The 24,762-nt window shown below is 42.8% G+C and overlaps 1 protein-coding gene across 1 annotated transcript in view; it reads right to left on the reverse strand.

Moving 5' to 3' along the window:
- Positions 1-349, reverse strand: part of LOC116373131 (regulator of G-protein signaling 7-like) — a 42,128-nt gene extending 41,779 nt beyond the window's left edge. The window contains exon 1 of the mRNA XM_031821848.1: positions 243-349. Within this exon, the coding sequence (XP_031677708.1) occupies positions 243-320 (78 nt within the window). The 5' untranslated portion in view covers positions 321-349. The remainder of the gene's footprint in view (positions 1-242) is intronic.
- Positions 350-24,762: the final 24,413 nt, after the last annotated feature.

Consider the following 24,762-nt stretch of genomic DNA (forward strand, 5'->3'; position numbering starts at 1 on the left):
ATGGATTTGTGGTACAATAAACAAAGATGAAATGAAGATATCCAAAACCCAAACCCTTTTCCACCCCAAACCCCTGATTCTATGGTATCCAAAACCCAAGACATGACCATCCATAGAAGGCAGGTATCTATGAGTTATCATTCCAGTATGGAAAGAGCACCCACTACCTGAACAATTTGGGTCGGGGACTGAGGAGAAGTATCAGAACCCATTAGGTTATTTACGTTAGATGCCTTTCTTACCTTTCTGTAGACCAGCATGTTGGGGGATTCATCAGCCACTCCATTGCTGCTCTGACTACAACTGTTTGTCTGCGCCATGACTTAACGTGATCTCCTGGCAGTGTGAAGGGCTCCTGAAAGAGAGATGGGAAAGAGCAGATTTTTTATTTATAATTTATTTCACCTTTATTTAACCAGGTAGGCTAGTTGAGAACACCTTTATTTAACCAGGTAGGCTAGTTGAGAACACCTTTATTTAACCAGGTAGGCTAGTTGAGAACACCTTTATTTAACCAGGTAGGCTAGTTGAGAACACCTTTATTTAACCAGGTAGGCTAGTTGAGAACACCTTTATTTAACCAGGTAGGCTAGTTGAGAACAAGTTCTCATTTACAACTGCGACCTGGACAAGATAAAGCAAAGCAGTGAGACACAAACAACAACACAGAGTTACACATGGAATAAACAAACGTACAGTCAATAACACAATAGAAAAATCTATATACAGTGTGTGCAAACGTGGTAAGATCAGGGAGGTAAAGGAATAAATAGGCCGTAGTGGCGAAATAATTACAATTTAGCAATTAAACACTGGAGTGATAGATGTGCAGATGATGAATGTGCAAGTAGAGATACTGGGGTGCAAAGGAGCAAGATAAATAAATAAATGAGGTAGATGAGGTAGATAGATGTGCTATTTACAGATGGGCTATGTACAGGTACAGTGATATGTGAGCTGCTCTGTTAGTGAGGGAGATATGAGTCTCCAGCTTCATTGATTTTTGCAGTTCGTTCCAGTCATTGGCAGCAGAGAACTGGAAGAAAAGGCGGCCAAAGTAGGAATTGGCTTTGGGGGTGACCAGTGAAATATACCTGCTGGAGCGCGTGCTACGGGTGGGTGTTGCTATGGTGACAAGTGAGCTGAGATAAGGCGGGGCTTTACCTAGCAATGACTATCAGATGACCTGGAGCCAGTGGGTTTGGCGAGTATGAAGCGAGGGCCAGCCAACAGGTCGCGGTGGTGGGTAGTATATTGGGCTTTGGTGACAAAATGGATAGTACTGTGATAGACTGCATCTAATTTGCTGAGTAGAGTGTTGAAGGATATTTTGTAAATGACATCGCCGAAGTCGAGGATCGGTAGGATGGTCAGTTTTACAAGGGTATGTTTGGCAGCATGAGTGAAGGATGATTTGTTGTGAAATAGGAAGTCGATTCTAGATTTAATTTTGGATTGGAGATGCTTAATGTGAGTCTGGAAGGAGAGTTTACAGTATAACCAGACACCTAGGTATTTGTAGTTGTCCACATATTCTAAGTCTGAGCCGTCCAGAGTAGTGATTCTGGACGGGCGGGCAGGTGCAGGCAGCGATCGGTTGAAGAGCATGCATTTAGTTTTACTTGCATTTAAGAGCCGTTGGAGGCCACGGAAGGACAGTTGTATGGCATTGAAGCTCGTCTGGAGGTTTGTTAACACCGTGTCCAAAGAAGGGCCAGAAGTATACAGAATGGTGTCGTCTGCGTAGAGGTGGATCAGAGAATCACAAGAGATAAATATCAGTTTACTGGTCTTCAGTGTGTTTTGATCGGCTGGACTAGACTACAGAACCTCTGTTATCGCCTTGTTAGTGTGTTGTCCAGCTAACAACGATTCTTGACTCTTATTGGATGCTGTTCATGGACTGTAATTCTGTTACCTACTGCAGATAGAAGAGTTATTGGGTGGCTGTTTCATTGTAGGATTACAATTTAGGTATTCTGTTTTAGAAATATCTAGTTTTAGAATAAAAACATGTAAAATCCTGAACCTTTCAGCGAAAAACAGTGTAGATAACCCTCACAATACTTACTTTTTTCTCAAAATGAGCAATCAACTAATTTGACATAGATGTTCTAGAACCGTCAACGAAGAAGGTGACACATTATTTTTCAAATATGATGTTAAATGGCCGTATCCTAGTCTAGTCGGTTTTAAAAACGGACACTTTTAGTGTATCAACACGCGCAGTGTAGCAAACAACCCACATTAACGTATTCAGTCAAATGTTTTTCGCTTTACAAAATAAATAATGGCTGAAAAGCCAGTAATGTATTAGGAGCTATAATCGGTTCCAGGACCTGGGACAGCTCCTATAGCTGAAGTGAGGCGCGCAATGCAACTGGTACAGCTGTCCTATCTAGATATGTTGTCCCGGTACGTTGCCCCGGTGGAGAAAACAAATACGTGTTACTAGCTAAACCACGAGAGATATTTGAGGTGTATCCTACCCGACCACAGCCCGTGAGGAAGACTCTGTGTTCCGATAGAGACCCTCAGATCAGGTTGTCAGTTGTCAGTCGAAGGCATGTGATGATAATTCATTTGGAAATTAATGGAAATGTGGCGTTATTTCTATCGATGCTTGCAGTCAGATTGTGGCACTCTCTCTACCAGTCCTCTCCTCTTTACTCTTCTCTTCTCTCTACACCACGAACGGGGCTTGATGTCAGACACAGATTATCTATTATATTGGTCAGATAATCAAGTGGCCGCTCTAACAACGGAAAATAAGTGTCTTCAAAAATGGAAGGCAGTCCGGAGGCGGCAAGATCAGGTGGGACCATTCTAGCCAATGACAAGGGCAGATACGCCTGTGAAACAACAGGCACAACGGTTTCCAATAGTTGCCAAAGCCACAAAGTCGGAATGTCTTATCACAAATTTTGGTCATCATTTAAGGTTAGCCATAAGGTTAACAGTGGCGTTAGGGTTAGGTTTAAAATCCAATTCTAAGAAGATAAATTGTATAGATGGGCGGTTCTATCACTTTGTGACTGTGATAACTAGTGACGTCAAGGCACAACTCCGATATAAAGTGTTTTTTTCTCAAAGTTTCCCGGATGTCTCGTGTCCTACTTATATCAGTACACTCGTAATAACCTCATCATTACTAAACGTCTATTTGATTAAATAAGCCACACGGAGCAAATGCATGTTTTTTAAACCAAATGTTACAACATCCCATATAAAAAAAATCCTCACCGGTAAGCGAAAAAAACGGGGGAAAAATGACACCGGCTGGAAAATATATTTTTGGTTGCCCAGATATCCCTCTCGCTTCACCATCCTCTCTGTTGCAGACGGGCGCTGGGCTATCGGGAGCGCTCTCACAACTAGCACGTGGACGCGCATCGACTCCTTGGCCAATCACGTGTCAGGAATCTCGAGCGCCTTGGCAACTGTACGGTTAAAAGCCATCGACCTCCATCCTCCCTCTCCTCTCTACACAACCTGCCTTCCTGCCATATATCTCAAAGAACAAATTAATGTAGCAGTCTAATAATACTGACTCTGTAGGAGCTAGCATGTTGGAGTGAACGGCTGTGCGTGAGAGGCTCCTGCAACTTTTTGGCAAAATAATCATATTTAACCTACTTTATGGCACTTTTTACAACAAACGTTTCTTTCTAATACAAGATTGTAACTTTTTATATGGAAATGCCGAGTAATAAGCGACCAAAGGACAATAAATCCACAGCGGAGGCCTACTCCCCACTAAACAACGAGACAGACATGGCGGGAGGCACATGCAATAATACTGACTCTACAATAAGCAATAGATTTATTGATAAGGTTTATGGCGTATTATGTTATTTTGTAGGATATACTGTAGGATATATTGTGTTATACTGTAGGTTAAACTGTAGGATATACTGTGTTATACTGTAGGATATACTGTAGGATATACTGTGTTATACTGTAGGATATACTGTAGGATATACTGTGTTATACTGTAGGATATACTGTAGGATATACTGTGTTATACTGTAGGATATACTGTAGGATATACTGTGTTATACTGTAGGATATACTGTGTTATACTGTAGGATATACTGTAGGATATACTGTAGGATATACTGTGTTATACTGTAGGATATACTGTAGGATATACTGTGTTATACTGTAGGATATACTGTAGGATATACTGTGTTATACTGTAGGATATACTGTGTTATACTGTAGGATATACTGTGTTATACTGTAGGATATACTGTAGGATATACTGTAGGATATACTGTGTTATACTGTAGGATATACTGTGTTATACTGTAGGATATACTGTGTTATACTGTAGGATATACTGTAGGATATACTGTAGGATATACTGTGTTATACTGTAGGATATACTGTGTTATACTGTAGATATACTGTAGGATATACTGTGTTATACTGTAGGATATACTGTAGGATATACTGTAGGATATACTGTAGGATATACTGTGTTATACTGTAAGATATACTGTGTTATACTGTAGGATATACTGTAGGATATACTGTGTTATACTGTAGGATATACTGTAGGATATACTGTGTTATACTGTAGGATATACTGTGTTATACTGTAGGATATACTGTAGGATATACTGTGTTATACTGTAGGATATACTGTGTTATACTGTAGGATATACTGTAGGATATACTGTGTTATACTGTAGGATATACTGTAGGATATACTGGTTATACTGTAGGATATACTGTGGTTATACTGTAGGATATACTGTAGGATATACTGTGGTATACTGTAGGATATACTGTAGGATATACTGTAGTTATACTGTAGGATATTACTGTGTTATACTGTAGGATATACTGTAGGATATACTGTGTTATACTGTAGGATATACTGTATGATATATCTGTAGGATATACCTGTGTTAAGGTACTGTAGGATATACTGTAGATATACTGTAGGAATTACTGTAGGATTACTGTGTTATACTTGTAGGATAATACTGTATGATATACTGTAGGATATACTGTAGGATATACTGATGTTATAACTGTAGGATATACTGTAGGGATATACTGTTAGGATTACTGTAGGATATACGTAGGATATTAACTGTGTATATACTGGTAAGGATATACTGTAGGATAATACGTGTTATACTGGATATACTGTAGGATATACTGTGTTATACTGTAGGATATACTGTAGGATATACTGTGTTATACTGTAGGATATACTGTGTTATACTGTAGGATATACTGTAGGATATACTGTAGGATATACTGTGTTATACTGTAGGATATACTGTGTTATACTGTAGGATATACTGTAGGATACTGTAGGATATACTGTGTTATACTGTAGGATATACTGTGTTATACTGTAGGATATACTGTAGGATATACTGTGTTAACTGTAGGATATACTGTAGGATATACTGTGTTATACTGTAGGATATACTGTAGGATATACTGGTAGTGATACTGTGTTATACTGTAGGATATACTGTAGGATATACTGTAGGATATACTGTAGGATATACTGTGTTATACTGTAGGATATACTGTGTTATACTGTAGGATATACTGTGTTATACTGTAGGATATACTGTAGGATATACTGTAGGATATACTGTAGGATATACTGTGTTATACTGTAGGATATACTGTAGGATATACTGTGTTATACTGTAGGATATACTGTAGGTTATACTGTAGGATATACTGTAGGATATACTGTAGGATATACTGTAGGATATACTGTGTTATACTGTAGGATATACTGTAGGATATACTGTGTTATACTGTAGGATATACTGTAGGATATACTGTAGGATATACTGTGTTATACTGACAATGTATCAACATCATTTCCATTTTTATTTAATTTTTAGATATTGAAAAGCATTTCGTGACCTAACACTCGAGCTTGACTATTTTCCCTCTTACTAGCTCTGACCTAGCTGATAGCTACTTTACTGAGGAAAAATGAACTTACTACGAGTGTGATTTGGGGTTGTCTCACCTAGCTATCTGAATATACCAACTACTGTGATATAGTGTTGTCCCACCTAGCTATCTGAATATACTAACTACTGTGATATGTGGTTGTCCCACCTAGCTATCTGAAGATGAATATACCAACTACTGTGATATGTGGTTGTCTCACCTAGCTATCTGAATATACTAACTACTGTGATATGTGGTTGTCTCACCTAGCTATCTGAATATACTAACTACTGTGATATGTGGTTGTCCCACCTAGCTATCTGAAGATGAATATACCAACTACTGTGATATGTGGTTGTCTCACCTAGCTATCTGAATATACCAACTACTGTGATATGTGGTTGTCCCACCTAGCTATCTGAATATACTAACTACTGTGATATGTGGTTGTCTCACCTAGCTATCTGAATATACCAACTACTGTGATATAGTGTTGTCCCACCTAGCTATCTGAATATACTAACTACTGTGATATGTGGTTGTCTCACCTAGCTATCTGAATATACTAACTACTGTGATATGTGGTTGTCTCACCTAGCTATCTGAAGATGAATATACCAACTACTGTGATATGTGGTTGTCTCACCTAGCTATCTGAATATACCAACTACTGTGATATAGTGTTGTCCCACCTAGCTATCTGAATATACTAACTACTGTGATATGTGGTTGTCTCACCTAGCTATCTGAAGATGAATATACCAACTACTGTGATATGTGGTTGTCCCACCTAGCTATCTGAATATACTAACTACTGTGATATGTGGTTGTCCCACCTAGCTATCTGAAGATGAATATACTAACTACTGTGATATGTGGTTGTCTCACCTAGCTATCTGAATATACTAACTACTGTGATATGTGGTTGTCCCACCTAGATATCTGAAGATGAATATACTAACTACTGTGATATGTGGTTGTCTCACCTAGCTATCTGAATATACTAACTACTGTGATATGTGGTTGTCTCACCTAGCTATTTGAATATACTAACTACTGTGATATGTGGTTGTCTCACCTAGCTATCTGAATATACCAACTACTGTGATATAGTGTTGTCCCACCTAGCTATCTGAATATACTAACTACTGTGATATAGTGTTGTCCCACCTAGCTATCTGAATATACTAACTACTGTGATATGTGGTTGTCTCACCTAGCTATCTGAATATACTAACTACTGTGATATGTGGTTGTCCCACCTAGCTATCTGAATATACTAACTACTGTGATATAGTGTTGTCCCACCTAGCTATCTGAATATACTAACTACTGTGATATGTGGTTGTCTCACCTAGCTATCTGAAGATGAATATACTAACTACTGTGATATGTGGTTGTCTCACCTAGCTATCTGAATATACCAACTACTGTGATATGTGGTTGTCTCACCTAGCTATCTGAATATACTAACTACTGTGATATGTGGTTGTCTCACCTAGCTATCTGAATATACTAACTACTGTGATATGTGGTTGTCTCACCTAGCTATCTGAAGATGAATATACTAACTACTGTGATATGTGGTTGTCTCACCTAGCTATCTGAAGATGAATATACTTACTACGAGTGTGATATGTGGTTGTCTCACCTAGCTATCTGAAGACGACTGACTGTAAGTCTCTCTGGATAAGATATGTGGTTGTCTCACCTAGCTATCTGAAGACGACTGACTGTAAGTCTCTCTGGATAAGATATGTGGTTGTCCCACCTAGCTATCTGAAGACGACTGACTGTAAGTCTCTCTGGATAAGATATGTGGTTGTCTCACCTAGCTATCTGAAGACGACTGACTGTAAGTCTCTCTGGATAAGATATGTGGTTGTCTCACCTAGCTATCTGAAGACGACTGACTGTAAGTCTCTCTGGATAAGATATGTGATTGTCTCACCTAGCTATCTGAATGCACTGACTGTAAGTCTCTCTGGATAAGATATGTGGTTGTCTCACCTAGCTATCTGAAGACGACTGACTGTAAGTCTCTCTGGATAAGATATGTGGTTGTCTCACCTAGCTATCTGAATGCACTGACTGTAAGTCTCTCTGGATAAGATATGTGGTTGTCCCACCTAGCTATCTGAATGCACTGACTGTAAGTCTCTCTGGATAAGATATGTGGTTGTCTCACCTAGCTATCTGAATGCACTGACTGTAAGTCTCTCTGGATAAGATATGTGGTTGTCCCACCTAGCTATCTGAATGCACTGACTGTAAGTCTCTCTGGATAAGATATGTGGTTGTCTCACCTAGCTATCTGAATGCACTGACTGTAAGTCTCTCTGGATAAGATATGTGGTTGTCCCACCTAGCTATCTGAATGCACTGACTGTAAGTCTCTCTGGATAAGATATGTGGTTGTCTCACCTAGCTATCTGAAGACGACTGACTGTAAGTCTCTCTGGATAAGATATGTGGTTGTCTCACCTAGCTATCTGAATGCACTGACTGTAAGTCTCTCTGGATAAGATATGTGGTTGTCCCACCTAGCTATCTGAATGCACTGACTGTAAGTCTCTCTGGATAAGATATGTGGTTGTCCCACCTAGCTATCTGAATGCACTGACTGTAAGTCTCTCTGGATAAGATATGTGGTTGTCCCACCTAGCTATCTGAATGCACTGACTGTAAGTCTCTCTGGATAAGATATGTGGTTGTCCCACCTAGCTATCTGAATGCACTGACTATAAGTCTCTCTGGATAAGATATGTGGTTGTCCCACCTAGCTATCTGAATGCACTGACTGTAAGTCTCTCTGGAAAAGAGCGTCGGCTAAATGACTAACATTGTAAAAGGGTAAAGGCCTTCACTGCTTCACACATCATGAATCACTAAAAACATTTAAAACAGGAATTATATAAAGGTAGCATCAAAGAGTTTACTGCCTATACATCTTAGTATGTCCCCTGTGTCTAGCTGGAGTTATCATCTGTACTGACACAATAGAAGTGAACACAAACAGTTCATTGACTCCTGAGGAGTGAAGACAAACAGTTCATTGACTCCTGAGTCTTGAAAGACAAACAGTTCATTGACTCCTGAGTCTTGAAGACAAACAGTTAATTGACTCCTGAGTCTTGAAGACAAACAGTTCATTGACTCCTGAGGTGAAGACAAACAGTTAATTGACTCCTGAGTCTTGAAGACAAACAGCTCATTGACTCCTGATGAGTGAAGACAGTTCATTGACTCCTGAGTCTTGAAGGCAAACAGTTCATTGACTTCTGAAGACAAACAGTTCATTGACTCCTGAAGACAAACAGTTCATTGACTCCTGAGGGTTGGAAGAGGATGTTGATGTCTTAGGGCACTCAGCTATGAAATTAGGCTTCATATTACGTCACTTCAGAGGATTGTATACTGTCTCTCTCTCTCTCTCTCTCTCTCTGTGTGTGTGATCAACAATATGAGCACTCGGAGGGATGATTTAGTCCCAACCGTCTACAACATCCTGTCCTCCCATGATGATGACAATATACTCACAGGAGATGTTCATCTTCTCTTGATGTTCGTTTTCGTGTTCATCTCTCATCTCTCAACGGACTCTTCTTGGAATCATAGTGCTTCTGATAAAGTATTACCAGGGGGCCGTGTCAGACTTCATTCTAGGAAACACTTGTGTTTGTTGCATAGGACACCATGGAACAGCCTGTCTGGGTGATGTGTAAGGGTCTGTGCTATCCGGGGCCCCAATGAAGTTCAAATGTAAGAGGGTTAGGGTTAAGTTTAGGGATTAGGGTAAGGGAAGTCCCAAGGATCCCGGAGAACACTGACCAATGTGTAAGAGAACCAGGATGGCTATGCTCTGCCTGGCCAGGACCAGACAGTCCCTGCTATACCACAATCTGCCTGTCCGGGACCAGACAGTCCCTGCTATACCACAATCTGCCTGTCCGGGACCAGACAGTCCCTGCTATACCACAATCTGCCTGTCCAGGACCAGACAGTCCCTGCTATACCACAATCTGCCTGGCCGGGACCAGACAGTCCCTGCTATACCACAATCTGCCTGTCCAGGACCAAACAGTCCCTGCTATACCACAATCTGCCTGTCCAGGACCAGACAGTCCCTGCTATACCACAATCTTCCTGGCCGGGACCAGACAGTCCCTGCTATACCACAATCTGCCTGTCCAGGACCAGACAGTCCCTGCTATACCACAATCTGCCTGTCCAGGACCAGACAGTCCCTGCTATACCACAATCTTCCTGGCCGGGACCAGACAGTCCCTGCTATACCACAATCTGCCTGTCCAGGACCAGACAGTCCCTGCTATACCACAATCTGCCTGTCCAGGACCAGACAGTCCCTGCTATACCACAATCTGCCTGGCCGGGACCTAGAATTTCCCAAGCTAGGTTGTGCTCTGACAAGCCGGAGGAAAGCAATGGTGCTGGACTGACTGCTACATATGTTGAATGGTGCTGGACTGACTGCTACATATGTTGAATGGTGCTGGACTGACTGCTACATGTGTTGAATGGTGCTGGACTGACTGCTGTCACTCTGTACATTGTACTACCTAATCAACCAGACGTTTCTATCATGCTGTGTACATTGTACTTCCTAATCAACCAGACGTTTCTATCATGCTGTGTACATTGTACTTCCTAATCAACCAGACGTTTCTATCATGCTGTGTACATTGTACTTCCTAATCAACCAGACGTTTCTATCATGCTGTGTACATTGTACTTCCTAATCAACCAGACGTTTCTATCATGCTGTGTACATTGTACTTCCTAATCAACCAGACGTGCATATCACGCTGTGTACATTCTACTACCTAATCAAGGAAATCTTTGACTTCTCCCCAAAAAGCTAAAATATTTCAAAAGGGGAAAAACAACATCAGATTGTGTATAACCTGAACACAGCACTTTGCAGGGTGTTGTGTCCATGAATAAAGCACCGATATTGAACTATGCCTGAGGTTGTGGCTAAGGGAAGGCAATGAGAAACAGGTCTTCTAGTCTGGTTTCCATACTAATGAACAAGCTTCTGCCAGAAAGGGCATGACTTGCTAATGCCTCCTCTCCTAATCAGCTAGCCCACAATCAATAAAGCTCAGCAGGGGTCCAGCTAACAGAGCCGGGCCTGCATCCCAAATGGCACCCTATTCCCTATACGGTGGAATACTTTTGTCCAGAGCCCCGATGGGTCGCGGTCAAACAAAGTGCACTATATAGGGAATAGGGTGCCATTTACGTTGCAGTTAAGGTCGGCAGGGTGTCTGCCCTTAGACAGGCTGCCACAGCTCTGGAGGTCTGAGCTCAGTCCTTCCCCAGGGGAGATACCTGCTGATCTCCTACATGTCACTCTAACTCTCCTTATCTCTCTTGGCTGTGTCCAAAATGGAACCCTATTCCCTGTATAGTGCACTACTTTAGAACAGAACCCTATTCCCTGTATAGTGCACTACTTTAGAACAGAACCCTATTACCTATATACTGCACTACTTTATAACAGAGCCCTATTCCTTGTATAGTGCACTACTTTATAACAGAGCCCTATTCCCTGTATAGTGCACTACTTTATAACAGAGCCCTATTCCCTGTATAGTGCACTACTTTATAACAGAGCCCTATTCCCTGTATAGTGCACTACTTTATAACAGAGCCCTATTCCCTGTATAGTGCACTACTTTAGAACAGAACCCTATTTCCTGTATAGTGCACTACTTTATAACAGAGCCCTATTCCCTGTATAGTGCACTACTTTAGACCAGAGCCCTATTCCCTGTATAGTGCACTACTTTAGACCAGAGCCCTATTCCCTGTATAGTGCACCACTTTAGAACAGAACCCTATGGGCCGTGAATAGGGTGTCATTTGGGACTCAGTTCCCTGTCTCAATAAGCTGACAGACAGGCCTATATCGCCATTAATTAGTCCAGACCAGAGAGGTAGTAGGATAGTGGAGCTGACACAGGTCTATATCCCCATTAGTTAGTCCAGACCAGAGAGGTAGTATGATAATGGCGCTGACAGACAGGTCTATTTCGCCATTAGTTAGTCCAGACCAGAGAGGTAGTAGGATAATGGAACTGACAGACAGGTCTATATCCCCATTATATAGTCCAGACCAGAGAGGTAGTAGGATAATGGAGCTGCCAGACAGGTCAGTATCCCCATTAGTTAGTCCAGACCAGAGAGGTAGTAGGATAATGGAGCTGACAGACAGGTCTATATCGCCATTTGTTAGACCAGAGAGGTAGTAGGAGAATGGAGCTGACAGACAGGTCAGTATCCCCATTAGTTAGTCCAGACCAGGGAGGTAGTAGGATAATGGAGCTGACAGACAGGTCAGTATCCCAATTACTTAGTCCAGACCAGAGAGGAGGTAGGATAATGGAGCTGCCAGACAGGTCTATATCCCCATTAGTTAGTCCAGACCAGAGAGGTAGTAGGTTAATGGAGCTGCCAGACAGGTCTATATATCCTCATTAGTTAGTCCAGTCCAGAGAGGTAGTTAGATAATGGAGCTGACAGACAGGTTTACATCCCTATTAGTTAGTCCAGACCAGAGAGGTAGTAGGATAATGGAGCTGATAGACAGGTCTATATCCCCATTAGGGACAGATCAAATTGTACTGAGGGGGAGGGGTGGTCCCAGATTCATAATGGTAGAAATCATCATGCTTCATATTGTAGTGGTGGAAAACACCATGCTTCACATCATAATGGTAGAAAACACCATGCTTCACATCATAATGGTAGAAAACACCATGCTTCATATTGTAGTGGTGGAAAACACCATGCTTCACATAATAATGGTAGAAAACACCATGCTTCATATCATAATGGTAGAAAACACCATGCTTCACATCATAATGGTAGAAAACACCATGCTTCACATCATAAAGGTGGAAAACACCATGCTTCATATAGTAATGGTGGAAAACACCATGCATAATTTTATAGTTTTGGATAACACCATGCTTCATATCGTAGTGGTGGGTCATATTAGAGCCATAAAGGAGACTTTACATCTACCACTACCAGATGAGAGCCATAGGGAGTCTAGGCATCTACCACCCCACAACGGCTAACAGATTAGAGCCATAAAGGAGACTAGGCATCTACCACCAAACTACCACTATCAGATTAGAGCCATAAAGGAGACTAGTCATCTACCAACCCACAACCACTATCAGATTAGAGCCATAAAGAATACTAGGCATCTACCACTCCACTACCACCATAAGATTAGAGCATTAAGGGAGACTAGTCATCTACCAACCCAAAACCCACTATCAGATTAGAGCCATAAAGGATACTAGGCATCTACCACCCCACAACAACTATCAGATTAGAGCATTAAGGGAGTCTAGACATCTACCACCCCACTACCACTATCAGATTAGAGCCATAAAGCAGACTATGCATATACCACTATCAGATTAGAGCCAAAAGGGAGAATATATATCTACCACCCAACTTCCACTATCAGATTAGAACCATAAGGGAGACTAGTCATCTACCACCGCACTTCCACTATCAGTTTAGAGCCATAAGGGAGACTAAGCATCTACCACTATCAGATTAGAGCCATGAGGGAGACTAGACATCTACCACCGCACTTCCACTATCAGATTTTAATCATAAGGGAGAATAGACATCTACCATCCCACCACCACTATCAGATTAGAGCCATAAAGCAGACTAGCCATATACCACTATCAGATTAGAGCTATGAGGGAAACTAGACATTGACCACCCCACTACCACTATCAAATTAGAGCCATAAGGGAGCCTAGACATCTACCACCCCATTACCACTATCATATTAGAGCCATAAGGGAGACTAGACATCTACCAACCCACTACCACTATCAGATTAGAACCATAAGGGAGTTTAGGCATCTTCCACCCCATTAAAACTATCAGATTTGAACCATACGGGAGCCCAGTCATCTAACACCCCACTACCACTATCAGATTAGAGCCATAAGGGATACTAGACATATACCACCCCATTACCACTATCAGATTAGAGGCATATAAGGGGGACTAGATATCTACCACCCCTTTACCACTATCAGATTAGAGGCATAAGGGAGCCTAGACATCTACCACTCCAATACCACAATCATATTAGAGCCATAAAGCAGACCTGATATATACCACTATCAGATTATATCCACAAGGGAGACTAGACATCTACTACCCCACTGCCACAATCAGATTAGAGCCATAATGGAAAATAGACATCTACCACCCCACTACCACTATCAATTTAGAGCCATAAATCAGACTAAGTCTCTACCACTATCAGATTAGAACCATAAGGGAGACTAGACATCTACGACCCCTTTACCACTATCAGATTGGAGCCAGAAAGGAGACTAGACATCTACCACCCCACTACCACTATCAAATTAGAGCCATAAAGCAGACTAGGCATATACCACTATCAGATTAGAGCCACAAGGGAGACTAGACATCTACCACCCCCCTACCACTATCAGATTAGAGCCATACGGGAGACTAGACATCTACCACCCCATTACCACTATCAGATTAGATCCATACTGTAGACTAGACATCTACCACTCCACTACCACTATCAGATTAGAGCCATAAAGCAGACTAGGCATATACCACTATTATATTAGAGCCAAAAGGGAAACTAGACATCTACCACCACACTTCCACTATCAGATTAGCGCCAAAAGGGAGACTAGACATCTACCACCCCACTACCACTATCAGATTAGAACCATAAGGGAGACTAGACATCTACCACCCCACTACCACTATCAGATTAGAGCCATAAGGGAGACTAGATTTCTACCGGCCCTTTACCACTATCAGATTAGAGCCATAAGGGAGCCTAGACATCCACCACCCCACTACCACTATCACATTAGAGCCATTAAGGGAGCCTAGACATCTACCACCCAATTACCACTATCAGATTAGAGCCATAAAGCAGACTGGGCATATTACACTATCAGATTAGAGCCATAAGGGACACTAGACATCTACCACTCCATTACCACTATCAGATTAGAGCCATAAAGGAGCCTAGACATCTACCACCCCACTACCACTATCAGATTATAGCCAAAAGGGAGATTAGACATCCACTACCCCACTACCACTATCACATTAGAGCCGTAAGGGAGACTAGACATCTACCACCCCACTACCACTATCAGATTATAGCCACAAGGGAGACTAGAAATCTACCAACCCACTACCTCTATCAGATTAGAACCATAAGGGATCCTAGACATCTACCACCCCACTACCACTATCAGATTAGAGCCATAAAGCAAACTAGGCATATACCACTATCAGGTTAGAGCCATAAGGGAGACTAGAATTCTACCAACCCACTACCACTATCAGATTAGAGGCATATGGGAGCCTAGACATCTACCACCCCACTTCCACTATCAGATTAGAACCATAAGGGAGACTAGACATCTACGACCCCTTTACCACTATCAGATTGGAGCCAGAAAGGAGACTAGACAGCTACCACCCCACTACCACTATCAGATTAGAGCCATACGGGAGACTAGGCATATACCACTGTCAGATTAGAGCCATAAGGGAAACTAGACATCTACCACCCCACTTCCACTATCAGATTAGAGCCAAAAGGGAGACTAGACATCTACCACCCCACTACCACTATCAGATTAGAACCATAAGGGAGTCTAGACATCTACCACCCCACTACCACTATCAGATTAGAGCCATAAGGGAGACTAGATTTCTACCGGCCCTTTACCACTATCAGATTAGAGCCATAAGGGAGCCTAGACATCCACCACCCCACTACCACTATCACATTAGAGCCATTAAGGGAGCCTAGACATCTACCACCCAATTACCACTATCAGATTAGAGCCATAAAGCAGACTGGGCATATTACACTATCAGATTAGAGCCATAAGGGACACTAGACATCTACCACTCCATTACCACTATCAGATTAGAGCCATAAAGGAGCCTAGACATCTACCACCCCACTACCACTATCAGATTATAGCCAAAAGGGAGATTAGACATCCACTACCCCACTACCACTATCACATTAGAGCCGTAAGGGAGACTAGACATCTACCACCCCACTACCACTATCAGATTATAGCCACAAGGGAGACTAGAAATCTACCAACCCACTACCTCTATCAGATTAGAACCATAAGGGATCCTAGACATCTACCACCCCACTACCACTATCAGATTAGAGCCATAAAGCAAACTAGGCATATACCACTATCAGGTTAGAGCCATAAGGGAGACTAGAATTCTACCAACCCACTACCACTATCAGATTAGAGGCATATGGGAGCCTAGACATCTACCACCCCACTTCCACTATCAGATTAGAACCATAAGGGAGACTAGACATCTACGACCCCTTTACCACTATCAGATTGGAGCCAGAAAGGAGACTAGACATCTACCACCCCACTACCACTATCAGATTAGAGCCATAAAGCAGACTAGGCATATACCACTATCAGATTAGAGCCACAAGGGAGACTAGACATCTACCACCCCCCTACCACTATCAGATTAGAGCCATACGGGAGACTAGACATCTACCACCCCATTACCACTATCAGATTAGATCCATACTGTAGACTAGACATCTACCCCCCCACTACCACTATCAGATTAGAGCCATAAAGCAGACTAGGCATATACCACTATCATATTAGAGCCAAAGGGAAACTAGACATCTACCACCACACTTCCACTATCAGATTAGCGCCAAAAGGGAGACTAGACATCTACCACCCCACTACCACTATCAGATTAGAACCATAAGGGAGACTAGACATCTACCACCCCACTACCACTATCAGATTAGAGCCATAAGGGAGACTAGATTTCTACCGGCCCTTTACCACTATCAGATTAGAGCCATAAGGGAGCCTAGACATCCACCACCCCACTACCACTATCACATTAGAGCCATTAAGGGAGCCTAGACATCTACCACCCAATTACCACTATCAGATTAGAGCCATAAAGCAGACTGGGCATATTACACTATCAGATTAGAGCCATAAGGGACACTAGACATCTACCACTCCATTACCACTATCAGATTAGAGCCATAAAGGAGCCTAGACATCTACCACCCCACTACCACTATCAGATTATAGCCAAAAGGGAGATTAGACATCCACTACCCCACTACCACTATCACATTAGAGCCGTAAGGGAGACTAGACATCTACCACCCCACTACCACTATCAGATTATAGCCACAAGGGAGACTAGAAATCTACCAACCCACTACCTCTATCAGATTAGAACCATAAGGGATCCTAGACATCTACCACCCCACTACCACTATCAGATTAGAGCCATAAAGCAAACTAGGCATATACCACTATCAGGTTAGAGCCATAAGGGAGACTAGAATTCTACCAACCCACTACCACTATCAGATTAGAGGCATATGGGAGCCTAGACATCTACCACCCCACTTCCACTATCAGATTAGAACCATAAGGGAGACTAGACATCTACGACCCCTTTACCACTATCAGATTGGAGCCAGAAAGGAGACTAGACAGCTACCACCCCACTACCACTATCAGATTAGAGCCATACGGGAGACTAGGCATATACCACTGTCAGATTAGAGCCATAAGGGAAACTAGACATCTACCACCCCACTTCCACTATCAGATTAGAGCCAAAAGGGAGACTAGACATCTACCACCCCACTACCACTATCAGATTAGAACCATAAGGGAGTCTAGACATCTACCACCCCACTACCACTATCAGATTAGAGCCATAAGGGAGACTAGATTTCTACCGGCCCTTTACCACTATCAGATTAGAGCCATAAGGGAGCCTAGACATCCACCACCCCACTACCACTATCACATTAGAGCCATTAAGGGAGCCTAGACATCTACCACCCAATTACCACTATCAGATTAGAGCCATAAAGCAGACTGGGCATATTACACTATCAGATTAGAGCCATAAGGGACACTAGACATCTACCACTCCATTACCACTATCAGATTAGAGCCATAAAGGAGCCTAGACATCTACCACCCCACTACCACTATCAGATTATAGCCAAAAGGGAGATTAGACATCCACTACCCCACTACCACTATCACATTAGAGCCGTAAGGGAGACTAGACATCTACCACCCCACTACCACTATCAGATTATAGCCACAAGGGAGACTAGAAATCTACCAACCCACTACCTCTATCAGATTAGAACCATAAGGGATCCTAGACATCTACCACCCCACTACCACTATCAGATTAGAGCCATAAAGCAAACTAGGCATATACCACTATCAGGTTAGAGCCATAAGGGAGACTAGAATTCTACCAACCCACTACCACTATCAGATTAGAGGCATATGGGAGCCTAGACATCTACCACCCCACTTCCACTATCAGATTAGAACCATAAGGGAGACTAGACATCTACGACCCCTTTACCACTATCAGATTGGAGCCAGAAAGGAGACTAGACATCTACCACCCCACTACCACTATCAGATTAGAGCCATAAAGCAGACTAGGCATATACCACTATCAGATTAGAGCCACAAGGGAGACTAGACATCTACCACCCCCCTACCACTATCAGATTAGAGCCATACGGGAGACTAGACATCTACCACCCCATTACCACTATCAGATTAGATCCATACTGTAGACTAGACATCTACCCCCCCACTACCACTATCAGATTAGAGCCATAAAGCAGACTAGGCATATACCACTATCATATTAGAGCCAAAGGGAAACTAGACATCTACCACCACACTTCCACTATCAGATTAGCGCCAAAAGGGAGACTAGACATCTACCACCCCACTACCACTATCAGATTAGAACCATAAGGGAGACTAGACATCTACCACCCCACTACCACTATCAGATTAGAGCCATAAGGGAGACTAGATTTCTACCGGCCCTTTACCACTATCAGATTAGAGCCATAAGGGAGCCTAGACATCCACCACCCCACTACCACTATCACATTAGAGCCATTAAGGGAGCCTAGACATCTACCACCCAATTACCACTATCAGATTAGAGCCATAAAGCAGACTGGGCATATTACACTATCAGATTAGAGCCATAAGGGACACTAGACATCTACCACTCCATTACCACTATCAGATTAGAGCCATAAAGGAGCCTAGACATCTACCACCCCACTACCACTATCAGATTATAGCCAAAAGGGAGATTAGACATCCACTACCCCACTACCACTATCACATTAGAGCCGTAAGGGAGACTAGACATCTACCACCCCACTACCACTATCAGATTATAGCCACAAGGGAGACTAGAAATCTACCAACCCACTACCTCTATCAGATTAGAACCATAAGGGATCCTAGACATCTACCACCCCACTACCACTATCAGATTAGAGCCATAAAGCAAACTAGGCATATACCACTATCAGGTTAGAGCCATAAGGGAGACTAGAATTCTACCAACCCACTACCACTATCAGATTAGAGGCATATGGGAGCCTAGACATCTACCACCCCACTTCCACTATCAGATTAGAACCATAAGGGAGACTAGACATCTACGACCCCTTTACCACTATCAGATTGGAGCCAGAAAGGAGACTAGACAGCTACCACCCCACTACCACTATCAGATTAGAGCCATACGGGAGACTAGGCATATACCACTATCAGATTAGAGCCATAAGGGAAACTAGACATCTACCACCCCACTTCCACTATCAGATTAGAGCCAAAAGGGAGACTAGACATCTACCACCCCACTACCACTATCAGATTAGAACCATAAGGGAGTCTAGACATCTACCACCCCACTACCACTATCAGATTAGAGCCATAAGGGAGACTAGACATCTACCAACCCACTACCACTATCAGATTAGAACCATAAGGGAGTTTAGGCATCTACCACCCCATTAAAACTATCAGATTTGAACCATAAGGGAGCCCAGTCATCTAACACCCCACTACCACTATCAGATTAGAACCATAAGGGACACTAGACATCTACCACCCCATTACCACTATCACATTAGAGCCATAAGGTAGCCTAGACATCTACCACCCCACTACCACTATCAGATTAGAGCCATAAGGGAGACTAGATATCTACCGGCCCTTTACCACTATCAGATTAGAGCCATAAGGGAGCCTAGACATCCACCACCCCACTACCTCTATCACATTAGAGCCATTAAGGGAGCCTAGACATCTACCACCCAATTACCACTATCAGATTAGAGCCATAAAGCAGACTGGGCATATTACACTATCAGATTAGAGCCAGAAGGGACACTAGACATCTACCACTCCATTACCACTATCAGATTAGAGCCATAAAGGAGCCTAGACATCTACCACCCCACTACCACTATCAGATTATAGCCACAAGGGAGACTAGAAATCTACCAACCCACTACCACTATCAGATTAGAACCATAAGGGATCCTAGATATCTACCACCCCACTACCACTATCAGATTAGAGCCATAAAGCAAACTAGGCATATACCACTATCAGGTTAGAGCCATAAGGGAGACTAGAATTCTACCAACCCACTACCACTATCAGATTAGAGCCAGAAAGGAGACTAGGTATCTACCACCCCACTACCACTATCAGATTAGAGGCATATGGGAGCCTAGACATCTACCACCCCACTTCCACTATCAGATTAGAACCATAAGGGAGACTAGACATCTACGACCCCTTTACCACTATCAGATTGGAGCCAGAAAGGAGACTAGACATCTACCACCCCACTACCACTATCAGATTAGAGCCATACGGGAGACTAGGCATATACCACTATCAGATTAGAGCCATAAGGGAAACTAGACATCTACCACCCCACTTCCACTATCAGATTAGAGCCAAAAGGGAGACTAGACATCTACCACCCCACTACCACTATCAGATTAGAACCATAAGGGAGTCTAGACATCTACCACCCCACTACCACTATCAGATTAGAGCCATAAGGGAGACTAGACATCTACCAACCCACTACCACTATCAGATTAGAACCATAAGGGAGTTTAGGCATCTACCACCCCATTAAAACTATCAGATTTGAACCATAAGGGAGCCCAGTCATCTAACACCCCACTACCACTATCAGATTAGAACCATAAGGGACACTAGACATCTACCACCCCATTACCACTATCACATTAGAGCCATAAGTTAGCCTAGACATCTACCAGACAATTACCACTATCAGATTATAGCCACAAGGGAGACTAGACATCTACCACCCCCCTACCACTATCAGATTAGAGCCATACGGGAGACTAGACATCTACCACCCCATTACCACTATCAGATTAGATCCATACTGTAGACTAGACATCTACCACTCCACTACCACTATCAGATTAGAGCCATAAAGCAGACTAGGCATATACCACTATCATATTAGAGCCATAAGGGAAACTAGACATCTACCACCACACTTCCACTATCAGATTAGCGCCAAAAGGGAGACTAGACATCTACCACCCCACTACCACTATCAGATTAGAACCATAAGGGAGACTAGACATCTACCACCCCACTACCACTATCAGATTAGAGCCATAAGGGAGCCTAGACATCCACCACCCCACTACCACTATCACATTAGAGCCATTAAGGGAGCCTAGACATCTACCACCCAATTACCACTATCAGATTAGAGCCATAAAGCAGACTGGGCATATTACACTATCAGATTAGAGCCATAAGGGACACTAGACATCTACCACTCCATTACCACTATCAGATTAGAGCCATAAAGGAGCCTAGACATCTACCACCCCACTACCACTATCAGATTATAGCCAAAAGGGAGATTAGACGTCCACTACCCCACTACCACTATCACATTAGAGCCGTAAGGGAGACTAGACATCTACCACCCCACTACCACTATCAGATTATAGCCACAAGGGAGACTAGAAATCTACCAACCCACTACCTCTATCAGATTAGAACCATAAGGGATCCTAGACATCTACCACCCCACTACCACTATCAGATTAGAGCCATAAAGCAAACTAGGCATATACCACTATCAGATTAGAGCCATAAGGGAGACTAGATATCTACCGGCCCTTTACCACTATCAGATTAGAGCCATAAGGGAGCCTAGACATCCACCACCCCACTACCACTATCACATTAGAGCCATAAGGGAGCCTAGACATCTACCACCCAATTACCACTATCAGATTAGAGCCATAAGGGAGCCTAGACATCCACCGGCCCTTTACCACTATCAGATTAGAGCCATAAGGGAGCCTAGACATCCACCACCCCACTACCACTATCACATTAGAGCCATTAAGGGATACTAGACATATACCACCCCATTACCACTATCAGATTAGAGGCATATAAGGGGGACTAGATATCTACCACCCCTTTACCACTATCAGATTAGAGGCATAAGGGATCCTAGACATCTACCACCCCAATACCACAATCATATTAGAGCCATAAAGCAGACTAGATATATACCACTATCAGATTAGATCCACAAGGGAGACTAGACATCTACCACCCCACTGCCACAATCAGATTAGAGCCATAATGGAAAATAGACATCTACCACCCCACTACCACTATCAATTTAGAGCCATAAATCAGACTAAGCATCTACCACTCCACTACCACTATCAGATTAGAGCCATAAAGCAGACTAGGCATATACCACTATCATATTAGAGCCATAAGGGAAACTAGACATCTACCACCCCACTTCCACTATCAGATTAGCGCCAAAAGGGAGACTAGACATCTACCACCCCACTACCACTATCAGATTAGAATCATAAGGGAGACTAGACATCTACCACCCCATTAAAACTATCAGATTAGAACCATAAGGGAGCCCAGTCATCTACCACCCCACTACCACTATCAGATTAGAACCATAAGGGACACTAGACATCTACCACCCCATTACCACTATCACATTAGAGCCATAAGGTAGCCTAGACATCTACCACCCAATTACCACTATCAGATTAGAGCCATAAGGGAAACTAGACATCTACCACCCCACTACCACTATCAGATTAGAACCATAAGGGAGATTAGATATCTACCACCCCATTAAAACTATCAGATTAGAACCATAAAGTAGCCTAGACATCTACCACCCAATTACCACTATCAGATTAGAGCCATAAGGGAGACTAGACATCTACCACCCCATTACCACTATCACATTAGAGCCATAAGGTAGCCTAGACATCTACCACCCAATTACCACTATCAGATTAGAGGCATAAGGGAGACTAGACATCTACCAACCCACTACCACTATCAGATTAGAGCCATAAGGGAGACTACATCTACCAACCCACTACCACTATCAGATTAGAACCATAAGGTAGCCTAGACATCTACCACCCCACTACCACTATCAGATTAGAGCCATAAGGGAGACTAGATATCTACCGGCCCTTTACCACTATCAGATTAGAGCCATAAGGGAGCCTAGACATCCACCACCCCACTACCACTATCACATTAGAGCCATTAAGGGAGCCTAGACATCTACCACCCAATTACCACTATCAGATTAGAGCCATAAAGCAGACTGGGCATATTACACTATCAGATTAGAGCCATAAGGTACACTAGACATCTACCACTCCATTACCACTATCACATTAGAGCCATAAGGGAGACTAGACATCTACCACCCCACTACCACTATCAGATTATAGCCACAAGGGAGACTAGAAATCTACCAACCCACTACCACTATCAGATTAGAACCATAAGGGAGCCCAGCCATCTACCAACCCACTACCACTATCAGAATTGGAACCATAAGGGATCCTAGACATCTACCACCCCACTACCACTATCAGATTAGAGCCATAAAGCAAACTAGGCATATACCACTATCAGGTTAGCGCCATAAGGGAGGCTAGAATTCTACCAACCCACTACCACTATCAGATTAGAGCCAGAAAGGAGACTAGGTATCTACCACCCCACTACCACTATCAGATTAGAGGCATAAGGGAGCCTAGACATCTACCACCCCACTACCACTATCAATTTAGAGCCATAAATCAGACTAAGCATCTACCACTATCAGATTATAGCCAAAAGGGAGAATAGACATCTCCCACCCCACTTCCACTATCAGATTAGAACCATAAGGGAGACTAGACATCTACGACCCCTTTACCACTATCAGATTGGAGCCAGAAAGGAGACTAGACATCTACCACCCCACTACCACTATCAGATTAGAGCCATACGGGAGACTAGACATCTACCACACCATTACCACTATCAGATTAGTGCCATACTGTAGACTAGACATCTACCACTCCACTACCACTATCAGATTAGAGCCATAAAGCAGACTAGGCATATACCACTATCAGATTAGAGCCATAAGGGAAACTAGACATCTACCACCCCACTTCCACTATCAGATTAGAGCCAAAAGGGAGACTAGACATCTACCACCCCACTACCACTATCAGATTAGAACCATAAGGGAGCCTAGACATCTACCACCCCACTACCACTATCGGTTTAGAGCCATAAGGGAGACTAGACATCTACCACTCCACTACCACTATCAGATTAGAGCCATAAAGCAGACTAGGCATATACTACTATCATATTAGAGCCATAAGGGAAACTAGACATCTACCACCCCACTTCCACTATCAGATTAGAGCCAAAAGGGAGACTAGACATCTATACCACCCCATTACCACTATCACATTAGAGCCATAAGGTA

This window comes from Oncorhynchus kisutch, unplaced genomic scaffold (genome assembly GCF_002021735.2).
Source record: "Oncorhynchus kisutch isolate 150728-3 unplaced genomic scaffold, Okis_V2 scaffold4022, whole genome shotgun sequence".
Classification (NCBI taxonomy): domain Eukaryota; kingdom Metazoa; phylum Chordata; class Actinopteri; order Salmoniformes; family Salmonidae; genus Oncorhynchus; species Oncorhynchus kisutch.